Source organism: Panthera uncia, assembly GCF_023721935.1.
Source record: "Panthera uncia isolate 11264 chromosome A1 unlocalized genomic scaffold, Puncia_PCG_1.0 HiC_scaffold_17, whole genome shotgun sequence".
In the NCBI taxonomy this organism is placed as follows: Eukaryota; Metazoa; Chordata; class Mammalia; order Carnivora; family Felidae; genus Panthera; species Panthera uncia.
The window spans coordinates 121,857,965-121,875,287 of NW_026057577.1; the positions used below are offsets into that span (position 1 = coordinate 121,857,965).

The 17,323-nt window shown below is 39.0% G+C and overlaps 2 protein-coding genes across 11 annotated transcripts in view; one reads left to right on the top strand and one right to left on the bottom strand.

The window, feature by feature from the left end:
- RICTOR (RPTOR independent companion of MTOR complex 2) overlaps positions 1 to 12,118 on the top strand; it is a 122,241-nt gene extending 110,123 nt beyond the window's left edge. For all 7 annotated transcript variants that reach the window (XM_049648735.1, XM_049648737.1, XM_049648736.1 and 4 more), the window contains 4 exons: positions 5,327 to 5,482; positions 5,816 to 5,939; positions 7,463 to 7,601; positions 7,717 to 12,118. In XM_049648735.1, the coding sequence (XP_049504692.1) occupies positions 5,327 to 5,482; positions 5,816 to 5,939; positions 7,463 to 7,601; positions 7,717 to 7,791 (494 nt within the window). In that variant the 3' untranslated portion in view covers positions 7,792 to 12,118. The remainder of the gene's footprint in view (positions 1 to 5,326; positions 5,483 to 5,815; positions 5,940 to 7,462; positions 7,602 to 7,716) is intronic.
- A 2,536-nt stretch (positions 12,119 to 14,654) lies between these two features.
- The window catches only part of OSMR (oncostatin M receptor), a 54,429-nt gene continuing 51,760 nt past the window's right edge, over positions 14,655 to 17,323 (bottom strand). For all 4 annotated transcript variants that reach the window (XM_049648742.1, XM_049648743.1, XM_049648744.1 and 1 more), the window contains 2 exons: positions 17,180 to 17,252; positions 14,655 to 16,846 (listed from right to left, as the gene is read on the bottom strand). In XM_049648742.1, the coding sequence (XP_049504699.1) occupies positions 16,319 to 16,846; positions 17,180 to 17,252 (601 nt within the window). In that variant the 3' untranslated portion in view covers positions 14,655 to 16,318. The remainder of the gene's footprint in view (positions 16,847 to 17,179; positions 17,253 to 17,323) is intronic.

The window sequence follows — 17,323 nt, forward strand, 5'->3', positions numbered from 1 at the left end:
CAACAATTCTGGTCTTCTTTCAATATTTTTAAATTCCAGTATGGTTAATGTACAGTGTTATGTTAGTTTCAGGTGTACAATACAGTGATTCAGCAATTCTGTACATTACTCAGTGTTCATCGTGATAGGTATGCTCTTGATCCTCTGCATCTCTTTCACCCCTGGCCCCACCATCTCTCCTCTGGCAATCACTGTTTTGTTTTCTGTGTTTTAAGTGTTTTTTTGTCTTTGTTTTTGTTGTTTTTTGAGAGAGAGCTTGTTGCGTAGGGGCAGCGGGAGAGGGAGAGAGAGAATCCCAAGCGGGATCCACGCCCAGTGCAGAGCCTGACATAGGGCTCAATCCCACGACCACGAGATCACGACCTGAGCCTAAATCAAGAGTTGGGCGTTCAACATGCTGAGCCACCCAGGCACCCCTAGTCTAACATGATCAGAGCACTTACGTTAGACTACAGCTGGGCAGAATCATCAACACAAAGTCTGTTGTATCGTAAGGTGTTGAGTACGTCATGTAATTGATTAAATACTCTGCTGAACGTGAAACAGAATGGCTTTGTGGGAACAGGACGGTTGTAGTGTATTAGCTGTTTACTCTCATGATCACATGGCTGACCGAGAGCTGTGGCTCGCTGTCACTGTCCAGCATCACGAGAGAGGATCATACTGCAGATCGCTAGCCCAGGGAAAGATCTAAATTCCAAATTTGAAGCAGTTTCTACTGAATGTGTATCATTTTTGCACCATCATAAAGTCGACCTGTCATCAGTTGAGGACCATCTGTATTAGCAACTTCAAATTAATATGTGTTTATATGAGCATTTAAAGTGTTTCCATAGATATCCTTTCTTGGTGAATATCATTTAGCCACAATCAAGAAAAACCTGGTCATAACTAAAGTTCTCTGAGTTACTCTTCTAAATTTCTCCTTGATAGTCTGATTCAGAGCTTTCCAACTGATGGGTTGCAGCATGCTGATGCACCATAAATAAGATATGGGTATGCTAAGTTAATTAATTCCCTTAATGTTTCCATGCCCCCTAGGGCCTGGGTTTGGACAAACCCTTGGCCTAGGCACTTTCCACTGTGAACAGCCCTGTCCAGGGCCCCAGTGTGCTGTAATTATTCTCATTTCCTGTGAGTGAGAGGTTTGGGCAATATTGTTCTGATGTATTATACACGGTAGAAAATAGTGTGGTTTTAAATCATTTGGCTCTACGTCGTTTATGATATTTTAGTTTCTGCAAGTTCTGCTTCATTTATATACTTATTCATCAAACACTTATGAAACAGTTACAATGGATTTTACTATGCTGTTTTCTACTTAATTTTATCAAACAAGAAATAGGGAAACCAGCCCTCCAATTACCTAGTCAGAAGACAGTCATAGCTAATTTAATCCATTTGTGACCTGTAGCTGGGAGAGTGATCGGCAGAGAGCATCGTGGGGTTTGGGACTTGTGAAACACTTGCTGGAAGCAGAAAGGTGCTCACCTTGGCATAGCTGTCAGAGCCTCTCAGCTGGTGCGCCAGTGACGTGAAGTGTTTCTAAGGAACAGCAGGGGAAAAATCTGAACTGGGAAATGATTGCAGTTTGTTGCTGATACCCATCTCAGAAGCATGAAGGGAGGAAGGCCAAATGGTTAAAAAGTCACCGAACTTTTATTCATTCATGCCCTCAACATAATATTTATTATGCCACTACCGTGGGCCAGACATTAAACTAGATGCCAGGAAAACTTTTGTGAGGGAAGGAAAACAAAAAATAGCACACTGTTCTTACACTCTCTGAGCTTCAGTTCAGTGGGGGAAAGAAATGGATGAATGGATTGACTGATCAGTCACTTGATCAATTGATTATGTAAATATAACACTGCATTTGTAGTAAGTGTCATCAAGGGTAGGTACATGGTATTAGCAAAGGAATACAACCAAATAGGCAAGTCAAAGAGGAGACTTCTGAAGAAGTCATTATTGAGCTGTGGTCTAAAAAATGAATAGAAGCTAACAAAGTAAAGACTGGCATATAGAGAATTTGAAGAGAGAGTGAACAGTCTGAGCAAAGGTCTTCTCTTATGAGAGTGTACGTGGGAAGTAGGAGGGACTGAAAAGACACCTGTGTGAATAGAGCTCAGAAAGCAAGACGGAAGAGGATGTATGATCTAGAGAGATAGACAGAGACCTGGCCCTGCAGATCTCTTGCTGCCCAGAGTATGGTCAGAGGACCAGCAGCATCAGCATCACCTACGAGTTTGTCAGAAATGCAGAATCTCACACTCCACACATAGAATCAGAATCTGCACTTTCGCGAGATTCCCAGGTTGTTCATGTGCACAGTACAGTTTCGGAAGCATTCCTGTAGGCCACCTGGAAGATTTTGTATATCAGAAAGAAGACATCCGTATTGTCCATGGCAGATAACTAAAAACTAATCCCTGTACTATTTAATGACCATTTTAAAGGAACATCAAGACTAGAGCTTATTTCATTCTTTAGAACATCTGGTCTGGCAGTTGTTCAAACATGTAAAGCTCAAAGGAAAGGCTGTTGGAAGAGGGTATTTGCTAACATCCTGTTCTGCTTCTGCCACCTTCACAGATGTTCGTGCAATTATATAGTTCTAGTGTACTTAGAAGAATGAGTTGTTTTTTTTAAATGAGAACGGATGACATGTTCAGAGATAGGATGTGATTCTAACAGGTTAGACATGTTAGGAGTTATCATCGCTGGCTAAAGGGAAGGCTGAAATACATAAAAGTTTATAACTTTTCAGAAACATGTCAGTTGAATATAGTTTAAATTTCTTACTGTTCTTGTGCTGGAATATTTTGTCATAGTCTCTGGGGAGTTCATCAACTGAGTCTAAAATAACACGTTCGTCTCTTACCTGGTTATTCAGCACTACTGCTTTTTTTATTTTTTTATTTTTTTAATTTACATCCAAATTAGTTAGCATATAGTGCAACAATGATTTCAGGAGTAGATTCCTTAATGCCCCGTGCCCATTTAGCCCATCCCCCCTCCCACAACCCCTCCAGTAACCCTCTGTTCTTCTGTCAGTTGGCTTTTAGTTTTGCTGATTGTTTCCTTTGCTGTGCAGAAGCTTTTTATTTTGATGAGGTCCCAATAGTTCATTTTTGCCTTTGTTTCCCTTGCCTCTGGAGATGTGTTGCATAAGAAGTTACTGTGGGCAGGATCAAAGAGGTTTTTGCCTGCTTTCTCCTCGAGGATTTTGATGGCTTCCTGTCTTACATTGAGGTCTTTCATCCATTTTGAGTTTATTTTTGTGTATGGTGTCAGAAAGTGGTCCAGGTTCATTCTTCTGCATGTTGCTGTCCAGTTTTCCCAGCACCACTTGCTGAAGAGACTGTCTTTATTCCAGTGCATATTCTTTCCTGCTTTGTCAAAGGTGAGTTGGCCATACGTTTATGGGTCCATTTCTAGGTTCTCTGTTCTGTTCCACTGATCTGAGTGTCTGTTCTTGTGCCAGTACCATACTGCCTTGATGATTATAGCTTTGTAGTATAGCTTGAAGTCTGGGATTGTGATGCCTCCTGCTTTGGTTTTCTTTTTCAAAATCGCTTTGGCTGTTCAGGGTCTTTTCTAGTTCCATACAAATTTTAGGATTATTTGTTTTAGCTCTGTGAAGAATGCTGGTGTTATTTTGATAGGGATTGCATTGAATATGTAGATTGCTTTGGGTAGTATCGACATTTTAACAATATTTGTTCTTCCTATCCAGGAGCATGGAATCTTTTTCCATTTTTTTGTGTCTTCTTCAATTTCTTTCATAAGCTTTCTGTAGTTTTCAGTGTATAGATTTGTCACCTCTTTGGTTAGATTTATTCCTAGGTATTTTATGGTTTTGGGTGCAATTATAAATGGGATCGATTCCTTGATTTCTCTTTCTGTTGCTTCATTCTTGGTGAATAGGAATGCAACCGATTTCTGTGCATTGATTTTATATCCTGCAACTTTGCTGAATTCATGAATCAGTTCTAGCAGTTTTTTGGTGGAATCTTTTGGGTTTTCCACATAGAGCATCATGTCATCTGCGAAGAGTGAAGTTTGACCTCCTCCTGACCGATTTGGATGCCTTTGGCACTGTTGCTTTTTAAGTACATCTTTAGTTCTCAAATCTTTTGGCAATAGTTTTACTTTTTAAATCCATGAATGATGAAGTAGCATGTGTTATTTTAAGTGGCTGAAAGACACATGATTTCCTTAATAACCAGAATTTTAAAACTACGCCAATTTATAACTTTTCTTTTCCAAGGAACCAAAGCATTTTCTGCTTAGTATTATGTAAATAGTAATCTTAGGAAGTGCTTAGAGGTGAGAGGAGGGGGTGATATCTGTTTTGTGGGAAAAAAAACATAGGGGGAGATTGACATTGGTTTGGTTTCCTGGGCTTTAAAAATAGGGCTTTTTTTCTGTACTGTGACAACGTGCTATAGTAGAAAGACTACTGGACCATCTGTCAAGAGCTCTTACCTTCTGGCTAAGTGTGTGTCTCCTTTCTCTGAATTTCTTTTCTTTCATGAGATGAGAGCCTTAATTAATTTCCAGTATGTCTTATAGTACGAAGGTTGTATGATTTTATAGGTTGACCCGTGTTACTCCCTAAAAGGATAGCCAAAGACTTCCTGATTTCCATTTGCCCTAATCACTTTAAGTGCTCAGGAAAATTTTAAATAAAAAAATTAATGTCATCTTAGAAACACTGAGATGTTTGGTTGACTTCAAAATCCCATCTAGGAGTACCTTAGCAGTGCATGGGAAGGGTAGTAAGTTTAATTCTAAGGAATGAACTGATGATAAGCCCAGGGAAGTATGATTCTTATATTGGTAATTATTAAATGGGGAGAAAAGCAAGTCATAGAATAATAGTATAGTATAATCTTACTTAACACACCCAAAGAATAAGAAAAAGAAATTTAAAATAGCAAAAGATCTTAAAGATACATATATGTCAAACTTTTTAACCATATTTCCCTTTAGGGAGGCATTTAGTTTGGGGGTGGGAGTCATGGGTGAGGGAGTAGATAAGGTACCTTCATGTTTTATTCTATATATGTCTTTATTTGAATTCTTTAATCACTAGTTTTATGTTATTTTTGTAATTTAGGAAAATTTATGTATAAAATCTTTAGAATTTAACAAATTTCACTATCTGAACAGTCTGAATTTATTTCCAAGATCATTATGGAAAATGTTGAAAATTGGAAAGAAATTAAAAGGAATCATCTCCTCTCTGGTATATAATGCAAGCATAGGAATTAAGCCATTATAATGATACTTTAATTGCAATAATTAATTTTTTCTTCAGACCTTCAAGACATTCCATATTCTGATTGGTGTGAGCAGACTATCCATAATCCCTTAGAAGTGGTTCCTTCTAAGTTTTCAGGGATTTCTGGATGCAGTGATGGAGTGTCTCAAGAAGGCTCAGCCAGCAGCACCAAAAGCACAGAATTGTTGTTAGGTAAGTTTCAGATTCAAATCCAAACATTGTTAGTAAAACTATACTTCGTTTTGTGGTTGTTGTTGATAAATAATGTTAATTGATGTTATCTCAAAATTGTGGCAAGCCTGTTTTAGTCAGGTGTACTTATCAGTACCTGTATTTAGTCACCTGTTTCAGCTGCTGAGGTGTGTCCTTTTAGTTGGCTTCTTGCATTAGAATTTTATTTCCAGAACGATCAGTAGATTATGCGCAGTTTATCTCTGTCTTAGATCTTTAGTTTAAGAACAAATTTCATGAGTTGTAATCATTTTCTATTGTGACAAAGATAAAATATTTTAATCGCCTTTTCAGGTGTTAAAACAATTCCAGATGATACACCAATGTGCCGCATACTCCTTCGTAAAGAAGTTCTGAGATTAGTCATTAATTTGAGTAGTTCAGTTTCAACTAAATGTCATGAAACTGGGCTTTTAACGTAAGTAAACCATGAGTATTCTCTGTTCTGCTCTTTAGGGTAAAAAAGATCCTTGAAACACTTCAAAAGTTAGACTAATTAGCTTACATCCATAGTTCTGCGTGGTATATCTGTGTGAGGCTAGATTTCCTTCGTGTACTTCAAACAAAATAATGTATTACAGTAACAAATGGAATGCAGAAGTAGGTATGTGAATCTATCTTCTGTTAAGCCGGACTTGAAGAGATCTGTAAAAATGTAAAACAATACCACTCTTCCTACTTTTTAGTTTTGGAAAATACTTTTTATTAAATATATGTGTTTATGTTAACAAGTAATGGGCTTATTTTTTAAAAGAATTAATGTATATTTTGAAATCTTCTCAATTTTAATTTCTAATATGGTAATTAACAGTGACTGTAACCCACACAAAAATAAGCTTTTTGGGGTCTTGAATAATTTTTAAGAAAGGGTGGGAATTGTGAGACTGAACAATTTAAGATAAGTGGACCTATACAAAAAACAAGTGATATTTTCTTGGTTTAATTTTTCCTCTTTCTCGTAGTACAAGTTGCAGAATTTTTATTGTTTTTCTAAAGCAGAGCAGCATGATAAAAGAAAATTTACATTGAACCATTACCATCTTCAATCTGCACTGTTAAAAAGCAGTGGTCCTCACAAGAAACACAGTGCAGAGTCTCCTGTGGGCCTTTAAAAAAACAGGAACACAGAGGCGCCGGGGTGGCTCAGTCGGTTGAGCGTCCGACTTCGGCTCAGGTCATGATCTCACGGTCCGTGAGTTCGAGCCCCACGTCGGGCTCTGTGCTGACAGCTCTGAGCCTGGAGCCTGCTTCCCATCCTGTGTCTCCCTCTCTCTCTCTGCCCCTCCCCCACTCTCACTTTGTCTCACTCTCTCAAAAATTTAAAAAAAAAAAAAAAAAAAAACAGTAACACAGAGGTCCTACTGCAGACTTTCCGGCCACACACTCTCTAGCAGTAGCAGGTCTTTAGCCTGTGTGTTACCCTGCATACCCCACCCCTGATTCTGAGTTAAAAGCCACTGTTAGAAGGTGGAAGATAGAAAGAGATAGCCCAGTTAAGGATATTAATAACTTCAAACTAACTTTTAAAACTTCTTTCTATTTTTCTTTTTATTTTTTTTTAAGTTGGACGTGGAGCCCAACATAGGCCTTGAACTCACGACCCTGAGGTCAAGCCCTGAGCTGAGATCAAGAGTCGGACACTTAACCAAAAACTTACTTCTATTTAAAAATTTAATTTTGAAAATAGTTAAGTCATCCTAGGTGGATAAATAAATTTTGCAATTTCTCATGCTAGTGAAAAAGAGTATTGCTGGTAACCCCAAACTTAAAATGTCTAGTTTAAGTGTGAGCTAGGGATACTTAATATTTTATATTCTTAGGCCAATATGCCATCGAATCAATGTCTAGAGGAAAAACATTTAAAAAGTGATATTTTGGTGGAAAAATAGGTAAGTTGTTTTTACAGTTTTTATCCCACCATCATCTTTTCTTCGGTTTTAGAATTAAGGAGAAGTATCCTCAAACATTTGATGACATCTGCCTTTATTCTGAGGTTTCTCATTTGCTCTCACACTGCACATTTAGACTTCCGTGTCGGAGGTTCATACAAGAATTATTTCAAGATGTACAGTTCTTACAAGTAAGTAGCACTCGTACTTAGGAAGTTTACCTTTCGAGAATAATTCTGTGTTTGGATAAGTTAAAGGACAGATTGTATCTGTTGATACGCCAGCAAGTCACCACTTCTCTCCTAGATGCATGAAGAAGCAGAGGCTGTGCTGGCAGCACCACCAAAGCCACCTGCAGTGGACACAGCTGCTGAGTCCTGACCTCGGTGCTTATCGCGTGCATAGATGGACGCCATATATATTCAGACTTGCAGAGTTCCTAACAAAAAGCCTCAGAAAATGCTGACCGGGCGGCAAAGACAGGAGTAGCTTCTGTTCCAGCGATCACTGGTACACGCACAGTTGGAACTTCGGACTTCCCCAACCGGAACAACTTCCTCTTGTCCCTGTTGAGCCCTCTGGGGGTTCGCTGTTCATTACCACACTTTTAAGAATTTTAGTTACCATTATATGCAAGAGCCAAGCACTGAATACCTACGTAGGTTTTCTACTTTTTCCTTTTAAGAGCGTAACCACAGTGGAACAATAATAGGATATGCAGAAGCACCCTTCACACAGTTATTTCTGAATTCTTTTTTTAGGGTAAATCTAAAGATGCCTTGTTTGTTAACTAATTCGTGGAAACCAGGAATCGGTGTCTCTGAGGCTGCACCCCGTTACCACAGCGGGGTGTGCGAGAACTGCTGGTATTAGAGGGGGAACTTTGGCCCTTCCGCATCTTTCCTAATGTTTGTAACACTACTTCAGAGGTTTGCAACCTCAAAGCAAAAGAAGAGCCTCAACAACCCAGAACTTGTATAAGTTATTTTGATGTTACTAGACTTGCATCACAGTTTGTTTTCTGTCTCTTCACTTTTGTTGCAGTGTGTTGTTATAGGCTATCCAAACCAATTAAGGTTTTTCACTACAGTTCTTGATTCGTATCGGAACATCATTTTATAATTCAGTATTTCCCATTTGTAGAATGCACATGTTTTCAGTGGACTTGTCATTTTCATCAACTTCCCATATCACCATTTGAAACAGGAACCAGAGCGAGCACTATTAAATGAGACCTAAAGCAAAAGAAAGCAGTAAGTTGACACTTGGGATTTCCTGAGGAAGAGATAAGTTTGCCTCCAATTTACACATTCCGTGGGAAAAGAAGAGCCATATTTCCTTAAAAAAAAAAAATCATTAATGCAAACTTTAATTATGATTAAAAATTGTAGTGAAAAGCCTTAAGTACCAAATTTTAAAGCAGCAGTAATTTAATTTTTATATCAGTGTTCTTGTTTTGCACAAACTAAATGCGGTGATAGGTGAGTTTATCAACACAACAATTGCCTTTATCACATTTGTGAAGCTGTTAAGTTGATGAGGGCAAAGTTTTGTTTATTTGTGTGTTTAATTTGTATATGTTTAAAGATATTTGGAAATCTTTACAGGAATTAAACATATATGCAAATTTGTATATAAAAATAGCATGGCCATCACCATTAGAATGCTTGTAAATGAAAGGATTATCTTTTTTGAGGTCTATATATAATAGAAAAAAAAATCCAGCTGGACTGATTAGGACCCTTTTTTAATTCATTTGTTTATACCATTTTTACAGTTACACATCAGCTTTGCCACACAGTACCTTGATGAATATTTTCCCATATTACAGATTGTTTTTATAACGGGCTTGTTCTTTGAGATCTCTGTAAAGAACCCTGTGAACTAGGAAACGTAACTCACAGAGATACTGTGTTTTTTGTTTCGTTTTGTTTTGTTTCTGTTTTTTTAATTTACTGGCACTGAAAGTTCCATCCGGGATGAAGCACTTCATCTCACTTCATAACGCCTCTTGACCGCGCTTCGTCTGGTGTGTTCTCGCGTGCACCGTGCAGCAGCGTCACCGTCACAGCAGAGAAGGGCTGCAGGCTGCTGCTCGTGTTCAGAAGTGGTTCTTCGGATTTGCTCTCGTAAAACCAAGTGACAATAAAATATTGTTTTTCACTTTAATTTATCACTGAACCCAAGTGTTTATTTAAATGTTAACAGTACTTTTAAGAACGTTGGTTGCCTGTCACCTTGGTCTTTGGTCTTGGACGATTGAACTGCCTTCCAGAAACCAAATGTCAGAGATATTAGACCAAATAGTGGTTAAAAACTCCAAAGGAGGTAATTTAGTAATCTTATTCATTCATGATGGGGTTGACATATTTTAGACATTCATTTTAAACACTACCTCAGTTAATATAGAGTATAAAATCTGTGGTTTAATCCCTCAAAAGTTAATAGTAATTCTTTCTTAACATACACACACACACACACACACACACACACCACACACATACACACACACACACACACACCTGTCCCCATCCTGGACCTCATTTCACTCATCCATCCTGGAATGAAGTCTTTGTTACTATTAGCCTAACAGTTTTTTGTTGTTGTTGTTGTTGTTGTTGTTTGACTTTTACTTTGAAAGACATGTATGTATGCATTATAGTAATTGCCTATAGCACTTAGTTTGGGGAGACAGAGTTTTGTGGTTATCAGTAATCTAAGGAAAAAAAAAAAGTCTGTACTTAAATGTATAGTGCTATTTGGTTTATCCATGTTTCACTGATGGGTCTAATATGTTTTCAAGTACTCATTTGTATAAAAGACTTTTATGATGCAAAATGCTCACATGCAGTGCCAAGTGATTAACTTAGTATTTAAAAATTTTAAATTATAGCAGAAAAGATTAGGAATGGTGTCAGTGGTAATAGAAATAATTGAGAAAATCATCTATAAATAATAGGTAACTACCAGACTATAAAGTACCAAAATAATGTCAATACTGTAGTTTTTTTGAGATTTTAGAATTAATCTTAGTCCATATAAATTTGTACTATTGGTAATTATTGAATAATTGGGAGGAATTTGGGCAGTTGTGCTTGTTGTAAGCTGTGAATATCTAATTATAAAGTGAATTGTTATTTCTAATTGAAATTTTTTTTCAAGAACAGATTTCAGCTTCACATACTAAAGTAAATACTGATAAATAAGGAAATTAGAAATTAGTATTGATAATTAAATATGGTCTAAGATTTCTTATACTTTTATTTCCTATTTATGCCTAGGTAGATTTGAAGGGGGGAAATGTCTCCCTAATAAAAAATTTTCTAATAAAGATTAGTAGCATAAGTACATTCTGTAAGACAGTGACATTAAAGTAGAGGCTCTCTGGAGGTATCGATATACATCATTATGCCAGTTACTCTAACATCATGTGTACAAGTTCTTTTGATATAGTAGCTTTAATAGTCTTCAGCTCTTTTATCCAGGGCTTGAGGTAATTAAAGCTGAGTTCTTCAGGGCACATCACGGTGGTAAAGTTCGACAGTGAGGCGTCAGTGCTTATTCTGATTTGTCTACTGCTCTTTATATAAGTTGTTTTTTCATTCCATTCAGAAGATGCCTTTTATCCCCACATTAAAGCACAGATCATTGAGCAATAAAAAACCCATCAAATTGTCCAGATTACAACCACAGTCCTTTCTGCATGGTAAGAGTGAGGTGCTAATTTTGTGTGAGATTAGCTTTGTAAACCACGTTGGGAAAAGTCCTTTGGAAGGAAGGTTTTCCCCCTTTTGTTTTATGCTTCCAGTGTTGTCTCAGATCAACAATCCAATACACATGGGAAAAAAGAGAAGGTAGAACTAACTGAGAGAGTTTTAGGAGAAGAACTGATGGGATGAAAGAACATTTCAGGTTTTCCAAAATGTAAGTTGGGGAAGGTCTCCCTTGTCTCCCCGTTCAGGAAATCCATTATTACCAGCTTCATTTCCAGAGTATCGCTACAATGAGAGTTTCCTTATAAAAGCGTACTAGTGAAATGGATAGCAGTGTCTATCAGACAACGTTGAGATCTGTGAGAATCTTTCTAGGAACATTCTTTCTTTCTTTTAGTTCCAGGTTTCCAGAGTAGATTTCATTCATAGTAGGTTTATATGACTCACACAGAATGTGGATTCCCCACCCCCCTTTGGAGTATTTTTGTAATGTAGGTGGATAGCTATGCCACAACACGCATTAATTGCACATCTTATTTGATTCTTTTTATAAAATATTTAATTTGAAGAATATAATTTATGCCAAAAAGTATACCTTATAATTTTGTCACTAAGTTGGTTGATTTAGCACAAATATACAAAGCGTTGGGGCAGAGGCGGGGAGATAAAAATTTTTCGTAGAGAGTAGTTGAAAAATGTTCCATTACTGGCCTGGCAGAAACCCTGAAGCTGCGTTGTAAAACAAATGGTGTAGATTAGTTTTGAAAAGTGGTAAGTGGTAAGGGATTGTGAATAAAATCTCGGACTTAATGCTCCCTAACCACACGATATTCTTTTTTTATTTAGTAATAAGCTGCTACATATTTGGAGGTTCTGGTGTTTGTAGGTCACTGAACAGACATTGAAATCTGATTTATATTGTACAACTGTAACATAGAAAGAAAAAGTATTTATATATTTTCCGTAAGAATATTTCATTGAGTTGTGTATAATTTAAAGAAGGTTTGTCCCCAAATGGTTTTGCTCACCTTGATTGTGTGTGTGTGTGTGTGTGTGTGCGCGCGCACGCGTGTGTGTGGTTTTCTTGTTTTTGTATAATGTGTACAGTTTATGTCAAGGGCATTACAAGCCTCCTGAAGCATAATCTTATCAAAGGGATACATTGTTAATAAAATGTACTTAAAATTCTTAAAACCTGTGTTGTTCTATTTGAAATTTTAAAACAATCAGTGGATTGAATTGCGTTGATTTGAATTAGTGCCGCTATGGCTGATACGTGTGACGCCCGGTAAAAATGACTTTTAGGTACTACAGATAAGAGTCTAGTTCCATTAACACATCAGTGGCCTACTCCAAATGTTTTAAAATATCTAGATTTAGAAAACATTCTTCATAATCTAAGCAAATACTTTATAGTTTGGTGTTTTTTTTTTTTTTACTTCATTGTAAAGGGTTTGAAAAACTGGATCTGTCTTTAAAACAGTTCTAACTTTTTCGAGGAAATATACAAGATAAGTGATGATGGTATGTATGATGATGACTTTTTGTGGGAAGGTATTTGATTTCTCCTGCAGAAACTTGTCCTCATCAGATAGGGTATCATATAGCCACCTAGTGGCGAAAGAAAATACCACAAGGGAAATTACCAAGGCTGGAGAGTAAAATTCAATGACGAAGCCAGGTCAAAGCTAGGTTATAGTTGACTATGTGTGGTACGATAGTCTCGCTTACAGAAACAGATTGTTCGGATAACTTGGTTCTTGGGCATATTTCTGTGTATCATTTTCCCATTGCCTTCTGTATGTGCATGTTTTGGGCCCCAAAATAAACTTTAAAAAAGCATACTTAATAATCATCATACAGCTGATCTTTGTAGACCTAAACTTTAGAAAGTTTATTTCATTTAAAAAGAAGACTCTTTGGTATATAAAAATACTCAAAAATAAAATACCGTCTTAGTCCATTTGGGCGACTATAATAATACACCACAGATTGGGTAGCTTACAAACAACAGAAGTCTATTTCTCCGGTTCTGGAGGCTGGACGGCTGAGGCCAGAGTGCTAGCATGGTCGAGGGAGGGCCGTCTCCTAGGCCCCAGAATTCTCGTTGTGGCCCGACGTGGCACAAGGAATAGGGAGCCCTCCCGGGTCTCATAAGCACACTCATCCCGAGTACGTGAGGGCTCCAGGCTTGTGACCTAATCACCTTCCAAAGGCCCCATCTCCTAATACCGTTACCTTCGGGGGTTAGGATTTCAACATAGGAATTTTGAGGAGGACAATCATTCAGACCATAGCAACTACTTTTGCATTGATTAGAAAAAAAGAAATACTAAAGCTTGTTTCTTTAATGCTTATCTTAGAGGATCAAGTCAACTGCCTTTGCTTGGTGCTTTAAATTGAATATAGTTACTGTATATCTTTTAACTGCTCATTCTGAAGGCATTTTCTCTTCTGTTGTATCTCTTCAAGGGTTTTTAAAGGTTCTTTATGCAAAATGTTTAATATGTTTTGTAAATTCTTTGCGATGAAAGCCAGTTTTCTTTCCATGGAGCTCTTACAAGAAATACTAGATGTTGTCTAATTCAACTTGATCTTCTCCGTAAATACACATTCTAGTGGGGGATCAGTTTCGTTAGAATCAGCGCGAGTCAGGTGTTAGACTGGGAGCAAGCACCTTTGGTGGCGAGTCCGTGGTTTGGTGTGGCGGCGTCCCTGCACCCAGCCTGAACCATCACGGTCCCCTGCAGGCAGCTGAGGACTGCTCTCCAGTTTGATGTGGTATTTATAGATCATTAACACCAGTGCTTCCCACCATCAAAATACCCTGATATTTCTAAGGAAGTGTTACTAATGCGGCTTTAGGTACAGTTCTTTTTAAAGGTATTCACGGTTATGTTAGGAAAAGTAGAGCTTATCTAGAGGAACACACATATTTGCAGATGAAATCATACGATTCACTTCCAAATATCAGGAGGGAGGGCGGATAAGGGTACGGATGGACTGAAACAGCCGTGGGTTAGTGGCTGTGGGCCTGATGATGTACATAAGGGTTTGTTAAACTTACTATACTTTTCTGTCATTTGAAATTCTCCAGGAGTATTTTTTTCATCCTAATAATTCTGACACATGAATACAAATTTCAAAGTTTCTGAAGAACATTGCTTAAAGCAATGCTGTTAAGACGCCACGTAGTATTGACAAACGCTTTAAATATGACCGCGTTTGGTGTTCCGGACATGGGAGAATGTTTATAGCCAAAACTGCAGTCATAGTGATATTGTAAGCATTAAGTTATGTAGCCCCACATTTCCTGTTGGTATTTTGCTTTATGATTCTCAAGGTTGAGTGTGCATCCAAATGCTTGGAAGGGAGCTGATGACACACATATTTCAGGTCTCAAGCCATGGAGATTCTGATGAGGTTTGGAGTGTTATCCCCAAATTTACATTTTTAGTGAGCTCATGAGGTGACTTACTGGCTATACTTACTGTTAGATTTTCATTTCATTGAGGTAGAGAACACACAAAATGCAGCTGCGAAATATTTTAATTAAGGCTTTTTTGCAACAAAAATGACTTCAAGGTTTTGTGGGTTATTTTTAAAAGAAAATCCATATGAAAGACACTAGTTACAAATCTGTCTTCACTGCCATTGCCATTTCTTTTATAGTTGCATGAGAAAGGAGCAAGGAGTCTAAGTGATGACAATACTGGCCCCCAAAGTCTTCTCAAAGCTGTTAGATTACTCAAGATACTCATTTTTACAGTGTTAGGAATACATGCCCAGTTCTCCAGCAAAAGGTTCAGTTCTGTGTAAGGAAAAGGTTGAAAAGCCTGAACAGAAGCCCTGCTTGTGCTGGTATATTTCGGCCAGTTGGCAGTCACCTTACTTGGAGGTGTGCGTCTTTTGCTCTCAGTCTTGGCTGTGTGGTGCCGATGACACAGTGCAGGGCGTTCGGTACCAGAGGCGGAGGCGCTGTCGCTTCTGGCACAGCAAACGAGGAGTTCCTAAACATGCTTGCTTAAAACATGGTAAATAAACGTAAAGCGCCGATGGGCAGAAGGCAGAGAAAGGACCGGGCACGTGTGGAATGCCCGCTATGCCCCCGGTGCCTTGTACATACTGGTTCAAGGAGACAAAGCCGCTGCTGAGCGAATACAGAATTTCCCACCCTGTATAGAGCTTTTTACAATTACGTCTAAACCATGCCCAACGATGGGGGTGCACTTTATTCATTATGTTAGCATAACAGGAATATAAATGAAGACAGTGAGGGTATTTTCTTGACCCAGACCATTGCAAAGACCAAAGGGTGCCAAATGAGAACAGGTCATTTCTGTATAGTAGTTCTTGAAAAAAAGAGGAACCAGAAAATGTGAATGGAATTAATAACATTTTCTCGTTTCTATTCGGAGGTAGTCGTCAAAACTCACGGTCAAAGACTGATGTCTACCAAGTAGGAGTGCTGTTATCCTGACAGTAAGTCAAGAGTCCCTGCCAGTCCCGCTCTTGCTTCGCATGCAATAAGCTCAGTGGAAAGGCAGTTGGAACCTTCCTGATCATTCACGTGTCTACCTTTCTAAGGTCTGTGCCCCCAGAAGAGTTCATTTTACTGCATCGGTGAACTACAGATTATCATCACTTCAAGGCAAGTCTAAAATCTGTTTTACCCTCAAACGTCTGTGATTTTTTTCATTAAACACACCCGGAATAACATTGACACTTCATGCTCTAGTATCGAATCTTCTGTGGCCTTTATTAAAACCTTAAATCTAGTTCCTTTACCCTAAAGATACTGGACGTGGGGGTAAAGCTTAATGGAAAATTTCCTCACTAAAAACTGAACTTGTGGGACCACAGCCCCCCTGGCCAGTACTGAGGGTCTGGGGTCTATCCCTATGTCAGGTTCCAGGCCTGCTGTTCGAAAGGTGGGCCTGGAGCACACCAGCAAGGGGAGCCTGTCCCCAGGAGCCTGCCATGTCTACGGCAAGCCTGCTCCAAGGAGGAGTGCTAAGTTCCATAGCTCCTGACCTCTCAAACTGAGCCGGACCGTAGTGGTCTCACACTCCCCCCCCCCCCCGCCGTGACCGCTCGGGGGGTTTACGTACCGAGGCATCTGGTGACAGAATGGTGCCGCCGAGCCTCCTGTTCGTGTCTGTGTAGCAGAAAGGCATGCGACGGGTACATACTGATTAGTGGTCGTGCTCACCTTCATCTAAGAGGGTAATCGAGGGAGGAGAGGCCAGACCCATGGGAATGGCCATTTGCGTTTTGTACTCTGAACACAGTGCTGGCTCTGGTGGATTTGTGGGGAGACTGGACTTGTCTCCACACATGGGTGAGGCCAACTGAGACACATAATTCAAATTAGTTTCTCCAGCTGGTATTTCTCCCAGGGAGTTGACGTAGTTTTTTCCTAGTGCCTTCGGTCCATTTTCAGATGATGTCAACAGTCCCAGCTGGGGCTGGGCTTTAGGGGTTACTGGGACGTGGCCACAGGAAGCGGAGTCAGAAGCCGCCTGATTATAGGTAAAGTTCTCAAAACAGATGCAGGGGCCAGGCCCGGAGTGGCTCTTCTCTGTTGGGAGGAGGTAAAGGTAGGTGGGCTTGGTGGGTTCAGTTTCTGTCAGTGACTTCCTAGTGCCTTCCTGCTTGTTTATGACTTCAATAGCATCTGGAATACAGTCCTTGACATTCATTATTGTTAGGCGGGGGTTCTCCTGGAACAAACAAAAGAAATGCAAATTGTGTGTGTGTGTGTGTGTGTGTGTGTGTGTGTGTGTATAAAGTATATGCAAAACGCACTCAGGGCTTCAGGTTTTGTGTGTGTGTTGTCCTAGTCACAAGTTAACTGCAGGTGCTGTTGCTAACCAAAGGATTTCCCCCGATGGAAGAAATCTCAAGGCTCCATTCACCCATTTCACAGCCCTGGGAGACAAGGTGGCCGTCGCTGTTATATCTTCTAAGGAAGTCTAGAAAAGTACTATCACACCCCTAACCTTCAATTAGTCTTTAACAGATACATGGTATACGTACAATCTCCCAGCATTTACCTTGGATTTTATTAATGACAGAACGCTGCTCTTGTAAGGATCTGGAATGTCAGGGTAACACTTCTCCTTCATCCTAGAAAACAGTGAAAATTAGACTGAATTTTGCAATATAGTGAATAGTTAAGAGAAGTCTGCAGTCAGCTT